The 17,431-nt window shown below is 41.5% G+C and overlaps 1 protein-coding gene across 28 annotated transcripts in view; it reads right to left on the reverse strand.

Moving 5' to 3' along the window:
• The window catches only part of MADD (MAP kinase activating death domain), a 75,702-nt gene that overhangs the window by 40,484 nt on the left and 17,787 nt on the right, over positions 1–17,431 (reverse strand). For 8 of the 28 annotated variants that reach the window (XM_074824003.1, XM_074823994.1, XM_074823999.1 and 5 more), the window contains exons 4-19: positions 14,827–15,130; positions 14,353–14,484; positions 13,005–13,118; positions 12,206–12,286; positions 10,344–10,400; positions 9,414–9,592; positions 8,585–8,820; positions 8,066–8,222; positions 6,977–7,083; positions 5,901–6,094; positions 4,965–5,296; positions 4,178–4,317; positions 2,824–2,925; positions 1,923–1,961; positions 841–900; positions 279–381 (exon numbers count right to left, since the gene is read on the reverse strand). In XM_074824003.1, coding sequence (XP_074680104.1) covers positions 279–381; positions 841–900; positions 1,923–1,961; positions 2,824–2,925; positions 4,178–4,317; positions 4,965–5,296; positions 5,901–6,094; positions 6,977–7,083; positions 8,066–8,222; positions 8,585–8,820; positions 9,414–9,592; positions 10,344–10,400; positions 12,206–12,286; positions 13,005–13,118; positions 14,353–14,484; positions 14,827–15,130 — 2,337 coding nt within the window. The remainder of the gene's footprint in view (positions 1–278; positions 382–840; positions 901–1,922; positions 1,962–2,823; positions 2,926–4,177; positions 4,318–4,964; positions 5,297–5,900; positions 6,095–6,976; positions 7,084–8,065; positions 8,223–8,584; positions 8,821–9,413; positions 9,593–10,343; positions 10,401–12,205; positions 12,287–13,004; positions 13,119–14,352; positions 14,485–14,826; positions 15,131–17,431) is intronic. The other 20 variants (XM_074824007.1, XM_074824000.1, XM_074823991.1 and 17 more) reach the window with 12 other exon arrangements.

Below are 17,431 nucleotides of genomic sequence, written 5' to 3' on the forward strand. Positions count from 1 at the left end.
GACTCAATTACAAAGAATAAATACTGAGTCGAAGTAGAGACCTTGAACTTTTTGGATCTCAGACAGGAAGAGGATACATTTCGGAGCATAGAAAAATATGTATGTGCGCTATTAACTGTAAGACCATCCATACTCAATCTTCTCGGACAATAAGTGCAAGCTTACGCCATAGAAATGTACTATTTAGTTTTCAACAGCTAGACTTCTGAAGAAACATTGGCCAAGTGGAAGACCAGTCTAACAACACTTTATACTCAAAAAGTAATGAAAAATATTACCTGGAATTGCTAGTTCGTCCCTGAGGCGATGGGGATTCTCTCTTCACTGTTGGGCTGTGCTTAATGACTGAAGACTTTTGATCCACAAGGGCTCGTCTGTTTCCTAAAGAGGAGAGGAAACAAAATGAGAGGAAGGGCTGGGAGGAAAACAACCTGATCCCAGGACAGTAACAAGCAATGCTAAGGTTGGCTAACACACCTATTCGAATTACAGGTAACAGACTTCAAACAAAATGGAAACTCCAAAAAAGCAGCAGCATATATCATATTCTAGCATCACACATCGGCAGAAAACAGTAATGGGAGTAATGCAGAGAGAAAAAGAGAAGATGGTAATGGGAGCAGGAGGTGAAAGGCAGGAAAAGTTTGGCTGCTCTGCATGCAGTTCCACAACAAGAACCATCTTCAAATTAGTCACTATATGTAAAAGCATAATGCATTGGGGGTGACTAGTATAGATCATGTGGTACTGGTTACCCAGTGAGAAAGGTAGCCCAAAGTCAGGCATAGGGAATGCTGGAAATTGTTATATCATGCACAGCTCATGCTGTAGGGAACCCACCTTCATTGCTTACTGGGCCAGCTTCAGTAATAATCTCCATTATAGTATTTAACCCAAATACTGGGACACAAAATACACAATTAGTAGTGTACTACAATATCTACACTCCCCACCATCAGCATCAAAAGAATCCAACTACCAGCTTCTTCCCAGCCCTCCCTCAAAACAAAACCCAAATGACGCTAGAGCAGGAAGGATGCTTGAAAGCCCAAGACAACAGGGCCAGCATATTAATCTCAGAGATAATGCTTGACTTGAAATTTGGCATCGTGGAACCAAGATATTGCATCTTCAAGGACACTACTGCACATATTGTATTTCAAGGGCACTATCAAAAACATCTGCATCACTGAGGAAAAAATATCAATGGATGTGCATGAAATAGAAATTAAAAAGGAAGATGGAAAGTGGTCAAACAGCAGCAATGAGATGGAGTCCCAGCATCATTTCCCATTACATTTAGAAACACAAGGTACCACACACACTTGGTAAGAGCAAGTTAATGAAGCAATTTTATACCTATACAACAGAGACAAAAACATTTAAAAACCAGTGAAGTGCCCAGTGGGAATCCCAGTGAGCCAGCGTGCACATGTAAATGAACACAAACACACACACACACACACACACTTGCACATGCATAAAACAGACAGCTACTTCATGGAAATCCCATCCTCGTATCTGCATAGTAGCATTAAAGGCCCTACAGGATTAAAATAGTCAAGAAAAGAACACCAAAGTGCAGAAGATGAGGCGCAAAGCATGAACGTGGAATGGCAAACCCCATCACTGTTTTCTTCCAATGCATGGAATCAGTCATTAAGTTTACCCATGGAAATAACCCTGACATGAAGCATGTTTCTTATCCAGTACAATTGAACATGAAAACATAACCAACTGGTAAAAGGTTGTCAAAAACAGCTGTGCAGAGTCTCTGCTAGTGTTTTCACCCTACCAGTCCTGTTCCTCCTCGTTTTACACACAGGGAATGGTTACTTGTCTAAAAACAAAGTCCAAAGCAGAAAAACAGCTTTTGGCCTTTGTTTCTACAAGGTCAAAGGTCAGCAAAACATCATACCAACCTTCATCCACATCCCTTCCCACTTCCAGATTAAAGTAATCTTTACCGATGAAAATGATGAGGAGGAAAAAATAAATGAAAAAAATCAACATATTAAAACAAAAGCAGTAAGCTCTAATCAGATAGAATAACTCAAAAGGTAAAATAAAACCTTTCCCCAGTTTAGCAGCTGAAAAGCTCTCAACACTAAAACACCAGCACGTGTTCAGTCACCCTTCTGTTATTACATCTGGTACAAGGATGACCAGGCTGTCCAACACCCCACGGTAAGGGGGTCATTTCTCTAGTGCCCAGTCAGACATGTTATCTAATAATACTGCAGACAAACAGGAGATGTTCCAATGAAAAGATTGTGCACATGTTAGGGATCGATCTTCACTCTGAATGAGCTGAAGTATGGTTATAATTTGATTTTGATCAGAAATGTTCTATTCAGTGAACAGAAAAGACTATAAACACTTTTGAAACCCACGTAAACCGCAGTCTCCATGGGAGTTTGGCGTTATCCCCACTTACAAATGCAGCATCATTGCTCTAACAAGTTACCTAAGGTTAATCATGAGATAATGGCAGTACAAAAGTAGGACCTACCTCTTGGTTCCCATTCTTTACACTAAGTACTTAAAAACAAAACAAAACAAAACACAAAACAAAACCAACATTCACAGTGTATCCATTAACACAGGCTAGACCAGCCAGTCTCCCATCCCAACACAGCCCAGTTGGCGGGAAGAAGTCTGACTGAGAAATACGGAGACAATTTACTGTCTTGATACTTAAGACAGGTACCACCCAAAATACCAAAATGTGTCTCCCCCAGGATTCCTGTTAGGGGTAAGACCTCAGACTGCCAAGTCACAAGAACTGTAAAGGCTGTATAAGACAAAGGGGAAAATGGTTACCTTTCAGGCTGGGAAAGGGAGTAGTCTTGTCTCTCCCAACTTTGGTTGGTAGGGCTAAGTTGGATAGACTGAAACTTGTGCTGTGGTTTCTGTACAGGCTGCCTATGACAGAAGAAGAAAACAATTAAATGCCTAATGCTCACTGCACAGACTCAAACTTCCTGAACTTTCTGTAATTCATCCTCTTATTCCAGCTCCTTAATGATTAGGTTCTTCTGCATTACCCAGAAGGCTCACAAGCATAACACCATCTCACTGACATTTCAACCACATCTGTAATCAGATTATTCCAAATTGTACAAAACATAATTCTTAGCTTTCATGTTACAACCACTGCTGTTGTATTTTTGAGTCTTAAATGTAACAGCAATATCCACCTGTCTTCCTGCACTTAAACTGGTAACCTCACATCAGCTGCATCTTCTAGTTTGATCCTCTTTTTATGAGCAAATGAATGGTAGGAGCCACATGAGAAAACAGGATGAAGGAAGATCTCCAAAAAATGTAATTCTGAAGTGAGGATTGTGCACTGTGCCTTGTAAAACACTGTAAATCTGCCGCAGAAGCGGGCTTTAAAATAGAAGGTTTCCATTTATTAGGAGAAAACAAAAGTTCTTCCTTGTACAGACAGATCTTAAGAACACAATAATGCATTGTCATGTGGTTGAACCTGCAGACAGCCTGAAAGCATCTCATGAGTGTTAATCAGCTCATCGATCTACAAGATGTTAATTTAAAATGTCACTGTACTATCTCAGTTTGCTGTTTCTTTTTTTACAGCCTTATTTTAGTAATGATAATTTTACCAGAAACATCCAATACACTTTCCCCACTGTTGCAAACTTCTTGCACCACTGCCCACTATAGTGCAAGACTCAACTGGCCGTATCTTCTTTCATTCATTAAAAAACTCTAGATTAGTTTTCCACATCTGGGGATTTTATTATTAAAACATAATTGAAAGTAGGTGAGCACAGTCAAGAAATTGAATTTAGCACCTAAACACACAAGATGGAAGGCACACGGCTGGTAAGATTTTTGTTTCAACTTCATGAAATTGCACAAACTTTTGTTTAAATAAAGCTGAAAAAATTTCTGATCTGTGCCCTGAAGTGCCATATAACTCAAGGGCTTAACCACATAACCAAAGTCCTTCTTACTGAAAAATACATGAAGCAGTAGTTATCAGTAACGTTAAGTGAAATAGGTCCTGTGGCTCCCAACATGACTTCTGGAGAGCTGGTAACAATTTGACAACCAAGTCATTCTCTTGACTAGCCAACCCTCTGTTCCATCTCTCTGCAAACTCTAATATAATATATTAAACCAGCTTAATGAATGTATTAGTACATACTTGCAAAAGACATGATGCCCCCAAAACCTTCACTGCTGTTGTTGGAGACAGTAGAGTTTGGGGAGCTGGCCCTGGAATCTGAATCTGCATCAGAATCATTGGCCAGTTTTAAACTGTTTGGACGGAGTAACTTCTGAGACCTTTAAAGAAATTAAGTACAACTGTTATTAGCTTTCCCCTTCCCGACCCAAACCAACATGTTGCATGATTGTGGGAGATCAGTGCTGGTCTCAATCCTCATCAGTTTTCACCACACTATCCTTACCTTGTGGGAAAGAAAAAAAACTAAAAAGAAAAAACAAGAGAATTGAAGCATCTTTGCATGCTGAAGGTTTTTATTACCTTCCAGGGCATGCTGAAAACTTGTCTGCAAAAGGGCATTGGTGGATTTGGGGGGTGAAAGGGTTCTGCTTTGAGAGCAATAACAAGAAAACCCAAAGTCATCAATCACTACAGTATCTTTCCCCAAAAAGACAAAGCTTCACCCAAAAAAAAAAAAAAAATAGCTCAAAGGTTTCCAGAAATCAGCAGGTGATATACTAGAATGTTTCTAGGAAGAACTGATAATGCTGTTCTTCCTACTGCTTACATAAAAGCAAAGAACTGAGGGAACTGACCAAGTGCCTTTACTCAAACCAGAACAGTTTACAGAATTTCCATATTAAATAGAAGCAATCAACAATACATTCCAAGTGCAAAAGACATTTCAACGCATGAACCTTAAACTACACGAAGCAGATGGAAACCCCAACAGTGCTGAACAGAAGGGCAGGAGACAAGGACTCGCCTGCTTCCATTGAGATTCTGGTTAAATCTTGGGGTGTAGCTCTCTTCCTGCTCATCATCTTCATCCTCCGTAGGAAAACCATACTGTGGTTCAAAGTATGGATTGTCATACTCTCGCTTCCTCACCACCCCTTCTGAGGAGCTCATGCTGCCAGCTGCGCTGTCACTCTCACGACGATCCAAGCTTATCTTAGGAAAGCTTGGTTGCAGTGGCAAGGAAGGGAGATGGTTTGAAAATCCAGCAACCAATTTCTCTTCCATTTCTGCTGAATCTGCTGACTCCTGTGGACCAGTCAAATCATTGATCTGTTCGCTAATTTGCGTTACATACAACTGAAGGGCAGGACAAGAACAATTATTTCAAACTGGGAAGTCTGCAGGGTCCTTGCTGTTTGTTACTGGGCCCCCACCCCATCCCCACTATCCATGGCTCTAATCTAGGATTTTATATATACACTGCAGTATTTGTGCATTGTTCTTGGGACTTACCCCCCTGTAAAACTGATCTTACTGGTAAGTGTTAGCTCAGGATAACAGCTCTCTATTACCCTGTTTTGTGGTTATGCAAGCAACTCCCATTCTCCCTAAATGACCGCAGATTCCTGAGTTTCCCCACCCCACTCCCTGTTCCTCTTAACGCATCAGGTCTTTCCAGACTCTGTAAAAGGAACTTCCTGCAGTCACAACCTGGACCACTGCTCTCTGTTAACGCTGCATTTTCCAGTGCATGGGAGCTTTTATGTACAGGAATGCTCTATCCCCGCATAAGAGGGCACCACTAAACTCCATCTTGCTCAGAAAGTCCAGAAAGAGCATGCAGTTTAATCTGCGCATGGTTTCACAGTTCTATTAGCTTTTGCCCTTCTCAGAAGGGCATTCTCCCATTCTTTATATCCTAATACACTGATCTTGGGGCTGAACTCATCTCAGTACACACATGATTCACTCCATGGATGACAGTGCTGGGGCTGCTACTGGCTGTAGTACTGGAACTTGAACGAGGCTGGTTGTTCTCTTGGGAGTTTTCACTGTCCATGGCCTGTTCATCCAGATCCCCTGAATATTCTTGAAAATCATCAAATTCCACTTCACTAGCATCACCAAGGGCTGCGTGAGTCAGGGGGTCAACATCTGCAAACACATAATTTTGCATTAAAGAACACTGTCTGAGGAAGGCACAGCCTTTATGCCCGTCTAACTAAAGATCCCTAGCAGGTGAGGACTGCTCAGCAGAATAAACCTGCATAAAAACTTAAGTTGTAAAGGGCTTTTGGAGGTCATCTATTCCAACTCTCTGCTCAAAGCAAGGGTAACTTCAAAGTTAAAGAAGGTTGCTCAGAGCACTGTCCCACTGAGTTTTGAAAGACTTCGAGGCTTGACATTCTATTGTGATCCTGGGAACCTGTTTAACTGCACTAACCATGAAGATCTTTTCCTTATGTCCAAGCAGTTTCTTTTGTTGCAACTTATGATTACTACCTCTTGTCTTTGGGACACGGGAAATGTGTTGGCACTCCTAGATTTAGTTTACTGAAGAATGTGAGATTTTCCCACTCTCACAAGAGAAGCTGCAGCCTCCGTGTAAGCCACAGAGAATGCATTTTCCTGTCCCCACTAGGATAGAATGACTCATTAAAGCCATCACTGAGAACCAATATGCAAGGGAAGGATAAAGCTCGTACTCTGCTGCCCATATTGCACAGTATCTACTGGCAGCAGCAGGTTGTTTCCAGATCTAGCCAGTTTTGTTCAGCAGCACCTATTTCTGTTCCTCCTCCTTCCAGTGTCCTCTGGAGGGCATTGTTTATAAGCAGGAGAAATGTCTTTTTTCAGCCTACCCCTGGATATTGAAGAAGGAGTATAGAAAACACTTTTACCTCAGAACAAGACTACAATGGAACAATACTTTGCTCTGATTCAGGGACTTAGGGGAGGCATTCTTCCCACAGTGCAGATGAATAGGGAAGAGGAACCTACGTGGACCTTGTGAAAGCAAAGCTCAAAGTTACTCACTTGGGGTATCGCCATTAATGTCACATTTCATCATCTCACTGACAAAGTCACCAAGGGAGGAGTAGGAGGAACTTGAGTCATCATAGTCGACACTGTCACTGCCACTGCCACAAAAGGTGAGAAAGAGAGATGAGTGGCAGCATAACAGCAACAGAGGGCCTGATGTTTCAAAGTTGTGAATCAGCACTTTTTCATGGGCCTCTTAAAAATATCAAGATATTACAGTCTCTACAAACAAATTTCTGGCAAGAGCCAGAAGCCAGCTTCATGAAAGGTCAGAGCAAATGAAATAATTTTGAGGTTCGTGAGGAGACAATATGTGAAGACATTTAAAGGCTCTCAGCAAAGTTAATGAGGTCAAGCATAAGTGAGCAAGGAGCAGTGTATTAGTTCTCAGTGTGTGTGTGTAGGACGATTTCAAGGGAACTGGAAATCACAAGTAAGAGCATTCCCTCTTTATACTAATGATAAATCACACTCTGACAGGACCACTGGTGCTGTGTAGAACATAAAAGATGTGCAAGTCCAAGCCTGAAAGATCTCACAGGCTAGCAGAGAATGAAGAATAATAAAACTAGATTCAAAACTCTGGGAAATATGGCCAAGACTACTATAGCAAAAAAGTTTACTCTCATTTTACTGAGCAGAGAAGGAGGTCCCAGGCAGTGGGTAGTACTAACAAGCTTCACATAACTATGTGCACTGAGTAGAGATTTGAAAGAGTGGTAGGATGGGTGGGAGTACTTGTAGTACTGCAATAAAAATAACCGGAAAAAGAACAGCATGGAAGAAAAAAGCATTAGCGTGGGAGGAAATACCAAATGTCAAGTGGTACACAGGTAGCAGAAGAAAACAGGAAAATACAAATGGAGATTCACATTAAATGAAGGCTTGAGAAGACACTAGCAAAGGGTTATAAGAGGTTGCTGTGAGGAGTGAGACAATTTACTTCAGTGTCAGTATTCTGCCCAGACAGAAGAAATGAAACAGCAACCTGGTAGGCTACAGGAAAAGGCTGCAAACGAGAAGTAGGAGAGGCCAGCAATCTGAAGTAACTATCATATGACTAGGGTCATACTCCCTACTAACCTGTCATCAGTGGGATCAGAATCTGTTTCTTTCTCTGCTGGGACATTCAGTGCTTCGGCCAGCTGTGAATTATTGTCATAAACACGATAGTGGATGGGCTGCAGCTGGTGAGCATACCACTTCGGTTTGTCACCAATCAGCGCTGGGTCAAACATATCTGCACAAAAGCAAGGGGAGAGTTAATTGAACTCATTTATTGGTGTCAAAGGCTTCATTCGCAGTGAGGCTACCCCCTACTAAGTCCTGCACAAAGGAAGGGACAGTCCCTACTCTAAGAAGCCTACAAGACTTCTCCGTAACCAAAGAAGAGGTAAAATTAATTGGAGTGAGTGATTAATAGCAGGGCTAACTTGACAGAAACACATGACAACATATAAAAATAGAAAAATATTCCTTGAACTGCATTTCCCTCCCCAGCAGGAATAATATGATGTAAAACTAAGTCCTTCCCTAGAATCTCTCTGCTTCTGAAGTTCCTACATTACATCCAAGTGCAGGAAAGGCAAGACCAAAACTTACTGTTATGAATTCTTTGGAAAGCATAGTTAGTAGGGTTGAGTGACCATTCTCCAAAGTATTCTACTGCCTGTGTCCTGGAAAGCTTATCTGCAAAAGGTGTTTGCTTTGGCCTAGAGGCAAGAAAAGAATTTGCCTGAAAGGCCACCACTGGTCGTGGGAAGAGACGAAGAGTTCGAGTATGCATCTGGAAACCTTGCAAAACATTTGGTGAGTTGAAGAACCTCACCATAGCAACCCTAAAAAGAAACAGAGGACAATATATCAGATAAAAGCAAGAACACCACAGAAAAGAAGACAGAAAGCCTTTAAAAGGTATGCAGTAGGCAATGTTTCAAACCTTTGAGGAATGGCAACCCACTATGAAAAACTAAGTCTTCTTAGAAAACAGTTGTCTTTAAAGAAAAAAAAAAAAAACACATAAGAAATCACTTTGTTTTAATTCAACACCTCAACACCAAGAAACACTCAATGAGGGACATTGTTCTCATACCCGCTAGCTGAGGCGACAACTGTCTCCAGCTTTTTTTTTTAGTTCAAGGCTTGTGATTTAAGGATACAACATCAAACTGACAAGTCCAGGTAAACTGGATAATCTATATGAAAAAGCAAGAAACAAAACACCCCCTCAAGATACACAGTTATGTTCATGTAGTTAACAGATTGAGATAAACACTGTAATTTCTGCTCTTTTTTTCCCCATGATGTAAAGTAGAACCTGCTGTAGAACCTGGAAGATGCTGCTTCCACCACAGGACCCCAAGAAGTGTCTGTGCTGCCTTCAAGTGCAAACTTTATGAAGACTCAACAACACCTTCCTGTTCAGTCTCACCTGGTAGCCACATCCACAGAGTCCACATCATTTCCATAGATCAGAGGGTTGAATTCTGTGGAGGGAGTAGACTGCAAATCATTCTGCGGTCTTCCCAGCAGCAGTGGCACCTCTTGCCCCTCGTGGAACTTCTCCAGATTAAGAATGGGCTGAGTATTCAGACTCATGCTGGCCAGTGCCTAACAAAGGACAACATTGCGCACACATTCAGCAAGAAAAGTTATTCAAGGGACAAAAGAGAGATCAGAGCTACCCTGCCCTCTAGGCAATTGCAACAACTGTGCTCCATTAGTTTGTCTTAAACCATCTCCTACACTGAGTCAACAAATATCTTCAGGCCCTCCTTTATGTGGATTGCCAAAACGATCTCCTCAATGATGAATCAGTCCTGGAGCCAGGCAAGGGGTAGCACAGAAGTCCACTTTGATAGATCACTCATGACATGAAAACAGATTGTCCAAATTGGACCACTAGCAGTATGGCACTGTGTACAACTTATTGTAGTTATTCCCATGTGTAATTTGAATACATCTTGGGACCTAGTGGCCTTGAAACTTGCCTTGCAACTTGGCCATTCAACCAGTGAGTTTGATATCCCAGGACAATGTGGAGACACCTTAACACAGGCATCTGCCTGTATCCCTGCAAACCTCCACTTCCCATCTGAATGAGGTCTTCATCTCTCCATAAAGCTACCATCCTCTTCAACCCTCATAAGATCTTCAAGAATATGCACTGGAGCAGCACAAACAGTAAATCAGTCCTGGACACCCAGACCTATCCTAAATCTTCCTCATTTCTCTCATTTGCCCCTGAGTTTTCATTTTTTTATTTCAAAAATAAATAAATTTATAAAAGAAAACAAAAAACAAAACTCCAAAGGAAAAGGGTAAAATGGAAAATTGAGGGGAAAAGAATAAAATAAAGAACCTTGTTGTCAGGAGTGAGCAGCTGTTTCTGAGTGATTGCAGTCATGCTAACCAGACACTGGAGGCAAGATGGAAGATCATATGATAACACCAGCAGCCCATCAGAGCCAAGACGAACACATGACCACAGAGAAACAGATGGAAGGAAAAAAAAAATCTATTACTACAAAATATCACAAATGAGAGGAAATCAAAGGGACCACAAAATAGGCACATCTTGGGAGAGATGTCTAACTGCCCCACCCCCAAACATTCACATCTGGCCACTTTGGAAAGTGGGAAGACTGCTGTCCTTAACTGATGCAGCTAAGGATTTCCTATTGCAGTTGAAAAGCAGATATCCTGAATTTTATTCATTGACACTAAGACCCAAAGGCACACATAAGACCCAAAGGCACACAAAAGCATTCACCTTAGTGATGTGCGCCACAATTTAGTCTCCTCTACTTTGCACTGCAACCAGTAGCACTCTCCCTTGACAATGGTCAAACCTTAATGATAATGCCTATAGGAATACATAGGGATGTAACCTGAATTTGGGTGATCACTCTGAGAATTTTAAACATGTCTTGAAGGAAATTGGAATTTGTTCTTCTCATATCCAACTAGTCAGAGTGTTTTGCTGAATAGTGCCTGAAATTGCAAGGGGGTGAGGCAGAAGTAGGGGAAAGGTTGATCTAACAAAACTCCAAGCAATACATCGCTTCCATCTGCACTGACAGCAGGTACTGGGGTATCACAGAGGTTACACACTTTTCTCTCCTGGTCTACAAGGAGAGAAAAACAGCAGACCTCATCACATTAGTAACACACTTTACCTTTAGATACTGCATGCAGCGTGCATAAGGAAAACAGAAATAAAGAGATAAAACCTGCTTGACACGATCAGCCAGGATGACCCAAGCTGATTAATGGCTTAGCAGGACCTGAGAGGAGAGACTGAGACCTCACACACAGATCTGTGAATGGAGGGGAAACAAAGATGATCATAGCTTGATGGATCAAGTCAGAGTTTAAAGCCCACGTGGCAAATGTAAAGGAGGAATATGGACCTTTCTGCACCAACTAGAAACAAGTTAGCCCCAAACAACAGACAGTTGTAACTGTTACAGTAACAGTAAAAACAGAAACCATTTGTTGCGTCCAGGAGCATTTCAAATTATCCCTCACCTGGCTAAGAAATTAACTGCACTTATAAGCCTCAGTGACCACTCACTTTTCCAAATTAACTCTCTCCATTAAGATAGAAAAGCAGCAGCTGGATACATACCACTTAACATCTGTATCTGATATTGCTTTTCAGGCTCAAAATGCTGTTGCATTCTAACATGGGGCCAACTAACTGAAAAAGGCATCTTAAACAGGTTAACAGAAAATTCCTAGTCCTGTGCTTCCCCTACAAGTGACAAAGGTGGAAACAGCAGAGACAGCAAAAGATGAAACAGGTAACAAAAATCACAGTGAAGTCCTCTGGAGAAACTAGAGAGAGATCTGAAACAAGATGAAAGTCTCGCATTTAGCTTAGTCAGGAGAAGACAATGTTAGGAAGTCATACAGCTCAGGGATCTCAAAGACACCCCTATAACTTTGTTTAATCAACCACCATATTGATTAGCCCACCTCACATTCAGAGAAGGAAACCTCTCCATGCCTGACCAAGGGGCACTTTCCTGAACAGGAGTATTCTAGTAGTCTGGTACATTTCCACATCCATTTGATGAGCCAGAATACACACCTGCTTTTAACACATTTTGCTTTACATTTGTTGACTTGCATTCTTGTCCAGCATAGCAGAAGAGCGCTGCAAGACCGCATCTGCTAAGTTCAACTGAATCTGAGTCCTTTCCCCAAAGTGCTTATTACCTGTTTCAAATGCTTTTTCAGCTCTGAAGCTTCTGGTTCTGGCAGTGCTGGCAAAGATTCTGCATTTGTGGGAACGATCACCTGGAATTAAGCACAGCAACAGTCTGAAAATTCCCCAGATGTAGTAATTTCCAAACCAGAAACTCCTGAATCTCCATCATGCCAGAGACAGAGGAATAAAAGCCATAAAATAAAATAATAAATTCAAAAAACCTACAACACAACCCCCACACCAGACACCTGCATCAATACTCTGATTTTCACTTCTTTATGGTTGTTATTGTTTACAATATCACAAACAATGGAGGAGTTACTTTATCATATACCACAAAAAAGAGAAGTCTGAACAAACCCACACTCATCCTTTGGAATTTCCATCAAGTAGAAGATGTTATATACATTTCCCTTAAATTAGCCTTGCTCATGCCCCAGTAGAAAGCGGGGTATATAGTTCCATTTGAATTATGACAACCAATGCTGCCAGAAGGCTCTTAACAGACTGGGTTTCTTAGGTAGGACTATAAGAGATAGGGTCACAATTACTCAAATGACATCTTTATCATTTTTTTGAGGATTTATCTTCTAATGTTATGGCCAGATGTATTAACTGGAAAAGAATGTCTTATGAGCAAAAGAATTGGGGACCTTGAGACACAAAAAGGAACAGAATCCTGAAGTTAAAGACAGGAGTGGCAAAGGCAGACTGAGGCCAGGCATTCTTAAATTGTCAGTGGGTACACTGATGAAAGTGTACAGTTCCCTGGAAACAAAGCCACAAGTCCTTATGGGCGCCACTTACCCTATTGGTATCCAGGTCAATAAGCCATACATCATCAGGCATTTTAAAATCCAGTTTGTAAAGGAAGAAACTTGCTGGAACACCAATGATGTAAGGTGTAGGGGCTAGAAGCAACTGAGAGAAAGAGAGACTTTAACAAGGACAAGATCTGCATTTGATATCACCATATTCTTCCCAAATATTTATTTATTAATTAACTACAGAATGTTAATAGCAGAGGAGACAACACACAAGGCATTGATAAATTAGTAATTAATTCCATACAATAGAAACATTTTAAAAAAAAAAAAAGCTCCTGCTCACAGAGCTTCTACTTTCATCTAGAAGAAAATAAATTTCCACCTCCCGTACCCTCCCACCCCCAGGAATGTCATTTATATGACTGCACAGCTCTTTGGAAAAAACTTAGCTTGTCTAACAGCTTGCCACATCTATCATGGACCAAGAAAAAAGATGTTCAGAATAGGAGCCTAATTAGAGAAGCAGCAAGTCACAGATGAATACACTCAGCTCAGACTGAGTCTGTGCAATTGTAAATATGGCTTTACCCATGCAAGGGCTTTACCCTTAACCTTGTAATGGTAATTGGGTTTCAAAACAATAACATCTCTAGGAAGCAGAAGAAATAGACATATTTTTTCAAATGTATATGGAAAACCTAAGGGGAAATTCAGATTGTTTGTGATAAAGGAATCAGCAGGGAGAAAAGGTTTAAATCAATAAGCACATAGCAGCTTGATACCAGTGGCTTGGGAGGCTAATTTATTCTTTAAATCTAGAACAGCTGGTCACCTCCAAGTGTGGTGCAAGAACAAACCTGCAGCATCAGTTGCGGGATAGCACTGAAGTAGTGAAATGGCCTGAATTCTATCTTTCCAAGCAAAAGAATGAGCTCCTGCAGAGAGCTGACTATTGGCAAAACCCAGGCTCCCAGCTGAAGTAATTCAACACTTCGTATTTCAGAGGAGAATAAATTGCAGGCAATAGTTTCTAAACTCTGAATCAAGAGCCCTCAAGCATCCTGAAGTATCACTCTGGACCCTCCCCAACAAACCCTAATACTCAGCTGGGGGGAGGATGGGGGGTAAATACTCGTCATAATATTGTGGATCTGTGGCCTCTCAGTCCATTGCTTGTGAGCTACTGCAAACTACTGCTTTGAATCTTACTAAGCATCCTTTGAAGATATCCTAAGTAAGTGTTAGCTACGATTTAAATAGTGGTACTCAAAGAATGTTCTGCAATCCCTGAGAAAACAGTGGGGAAGAAAACAAGGACTACTGCTATACAAGTTTCAGACATCACAGAAACATCCTTTGCAAAAGACCAATAAAGAAAAAACATGTACCTGTTCTGCAGAGGCCATGCAGGTGGGAAGCAGAGGGATGACTGGGAACATGTACTCTAATGGGTAGATCATAGCCACAAAGGCCATCACAGACATCGAGAGAGCATTGTAATCTCGGGACTGCAATACAACCTGCAACCAAAGAACCTCACGTTAGGGCTGCAGCAACCTTTCACTTCTAATACTCGCCCCCAGGGTTATGCAAAGATCACAGCCTGCAGGCCTCCAATTTGATGGCTGTGAACTGGACGACCCTCCATTAACCTGACTGAAAAGAAGCTTCAGGTGCTTTTTTTGAGTGAGAGCAAAACTTTTCAAAACAGAAACCTCGGAAGGAGCTATTCCTTCCCCCCCACAGACAAATCGATTCCAGGCATTGCAGGAGTCAGCTGTTCTACACATACAGCCTACCCTGGTTTTGAAAAGGGAAGACCTTCCTACATAACTATCAAAGATCAACTCTTCCCTTCTCACCTTGTGCTCCAGAAGGATGCAGGTCAGCACCTGCAAGCAAGCATCCACTCCCAACAACTCCAAAGGCAGATGTAATGGAAAATCCACCAAGGTGAAGCGGGATGGATCAGGAAGAGCAAAGGTCAAAGCTGGCTGCAACTCATGTGGCAAGACTTCCACATCCACCCGCTTCTGACCAGCAACAGGCATTGGTGAACGGAGCAGCCGGTATATCCAGGCCTCAATCTCTCGCAAGTCATGTAGCAACGCGCTAGACTTTTCCTCCACTAGGAGCGAGCCCGTGAAAATCCGCCACATGGTATCCCTGTCCGGGGAGAACAACAAGGTTAATACTCCAAGAGCTTCACCTGACAGCCATTCCACAAGGCTCTTCCAGGGAAAGGGCAAGATCCACCAGAATTAAAAGATGCAGCTAACAAACAGTTGGTCACACAGAGGAATGGAAGGTAGGGTTTTAAGCTTACTGAAACAACCACCATGGGGAAGTATAAATCTTTCTGTGGCAAGAATCAACACAAGTACATCACTTCTACTTGAGAGTTCATTCATTCAAGGGTTCAGTTAGGTCCAGATCTCTGAAGATGTCTCATAGCCCTGGTGCTTAAAATTCAGCACGCACATAGGATACTCTCATATCTTGTCCAGAATTGCAGCAGACTGATCAACTGTTAGGATTCTGCTTCCAGCAGTTCTACAAACCTTTGCAAGAATAGGAACTACACCTGAGATAATAAAAATATGCCACACCAAGATCTCCCAGATGTTCTGGCATGATAAAATACTCTCCTTCACCCTATCCTAAACTGCATTGTATCATTCTTAAGAGCTGAATAACCCATAGCAGAAATGGATGCATTTCAGTGAAGAATAGAAATTTTTAGAAAGTATTTAGGTATGTTAGCAAAATAAGCAGCAATTTTTCCATGCCTGAAGCTAGCAATCTGCAAACTTGTGGCTCACAGACAGGCTGGCCAAAACACACGTACAGCACTGCTCAGGGCCTCCAGAGCTTCAAAACCTGAGACCGCATCTGACAAGGGAAGCAAAGTGGCTTGTCCACTTCAGTGAAGGCTGCAAACCTGCTGTAGCCATCCTGCAAAAAACTTCAGCCTGATAAATATCTTCAGTTACTGTAATAGAGCCCTTAGAATGATATTGGTTCAAATTAGACGTTTTACCTTACAGTTCACAACTTTAAAAAAATATAAAAAGGAAAAAGATTATGACACTTGGAGGCTTCAGAAAGGAAGAAAAATTAGAGAAATTTGGAGGGGTCAAAAGAAGGGCAATTTGAGATGATGCTGAGTGATACACCTCTCAGGAACTGTGATGCTTCTCATCCTCCACTCTTCCTTCAGCCACTTGTAATGCACAGGACATTAGGTTGTTAACAGGCACGCTCAACCTTTTGCAAGCTGTAAGGATTCAGTTTCACCTTTATTCTGCCACCACTTCAAAACTATTCTACTTTTCCAGGTCACAGCCTGCAAACCACACCGTAATTCAAATCTGCTGCTTTACTTTTCCCAGAGATGTATGCTAAGCATTCCTTCTCGTGCCCTCCTCATCTGTCACTCAGTTCTTCTCTTTAAGAATGATGTCCAACAAGAGCAAATTTTTCAAATACCACATGCCATTCAAACACTGGAATACTTTAGTACCCCTTTCAAAATTCAGATGAGCTCACAGAGTTGAGGAAAATAATGAAATTTAGCTTTCTTCTGCCTCAGTAATTATCAGACTAAACCAAGTGACAAAATAAGGTCCTTTAATACATACTTCCATTGCAGGGCTGGGGGGAAAAAAAAAAGTTTGTTCCAACAGAATCATTTTTTCCCCAACAGCCAGTGGATCCAGGTGACAAATCTGCTAAAGTAGGAGTCAGTCATAAGCCCAGGACATTCTCCTAGAACTATTCCAGGGTAGTAACCCAAGAAGTAGGCTACTGCTCTGTGAACAGGACAGACTTCCCCTTTCATACAAAATGTATAGGGCTTATAAAGTTGAAAATGATCAATGTCCTGTCATTTTTTGCTTTTGACAAGTTTAATTTGGAGTGTACCAAGCTATTTAACTCACATTATGAGCTATCTCACAGCTCCATCCCTCTTACTATTGAGATAATCTCCTTCTCCAGAGATTCATTTTATATTTTCTCTTTTCAGTTAGCGTATTGGAAAGGAAAATATCATCCTGGAACGTAGGTGTCAGGCACAATAGCACAAACATACATCCATGACTGATATACATAAAGACAATGTTTCTTCCTACCCTACAGCGCAAGAGCTTTTGTTCCATGCCCAACATTATAATAGCAGATATGTAAGATTACTACATTACATTAAAAATACTCCAAGTTCCTGTTAATTTGCTGTTACCAACCCCCATCCCCATACGCTTCCTAGACAACTCCTTTGTTTTCTACCTCTCCTCCCTCTTCCCTTCAAATATTGTACTTTGAGCTCTTTCAGCCGTTCCTACTTCTCTAGTCTTTTCTCTCCCACACTGAAGTTCAGATCGCTTCATAAGCTCATTAAGGACACTTTCATCATTTCCCTCTTGTCCCAAGTGGAAATTCTGTTATTTCTTGGCTGTTTCTAATTTG

Source organism: Strix aluco, chromosome 4 (assembly GCF_031877795.1).
Source record: "Strix aluco isolate bStrAlu1 chromosome 4, bStrAlu1.hap1, whole genome shotgun sequence".
Lineage (NCBI taxonomy): Eukaryota > Metazoa > Chordata > Aves > Strigiformes > Strigidae > Strix > Strix aluco.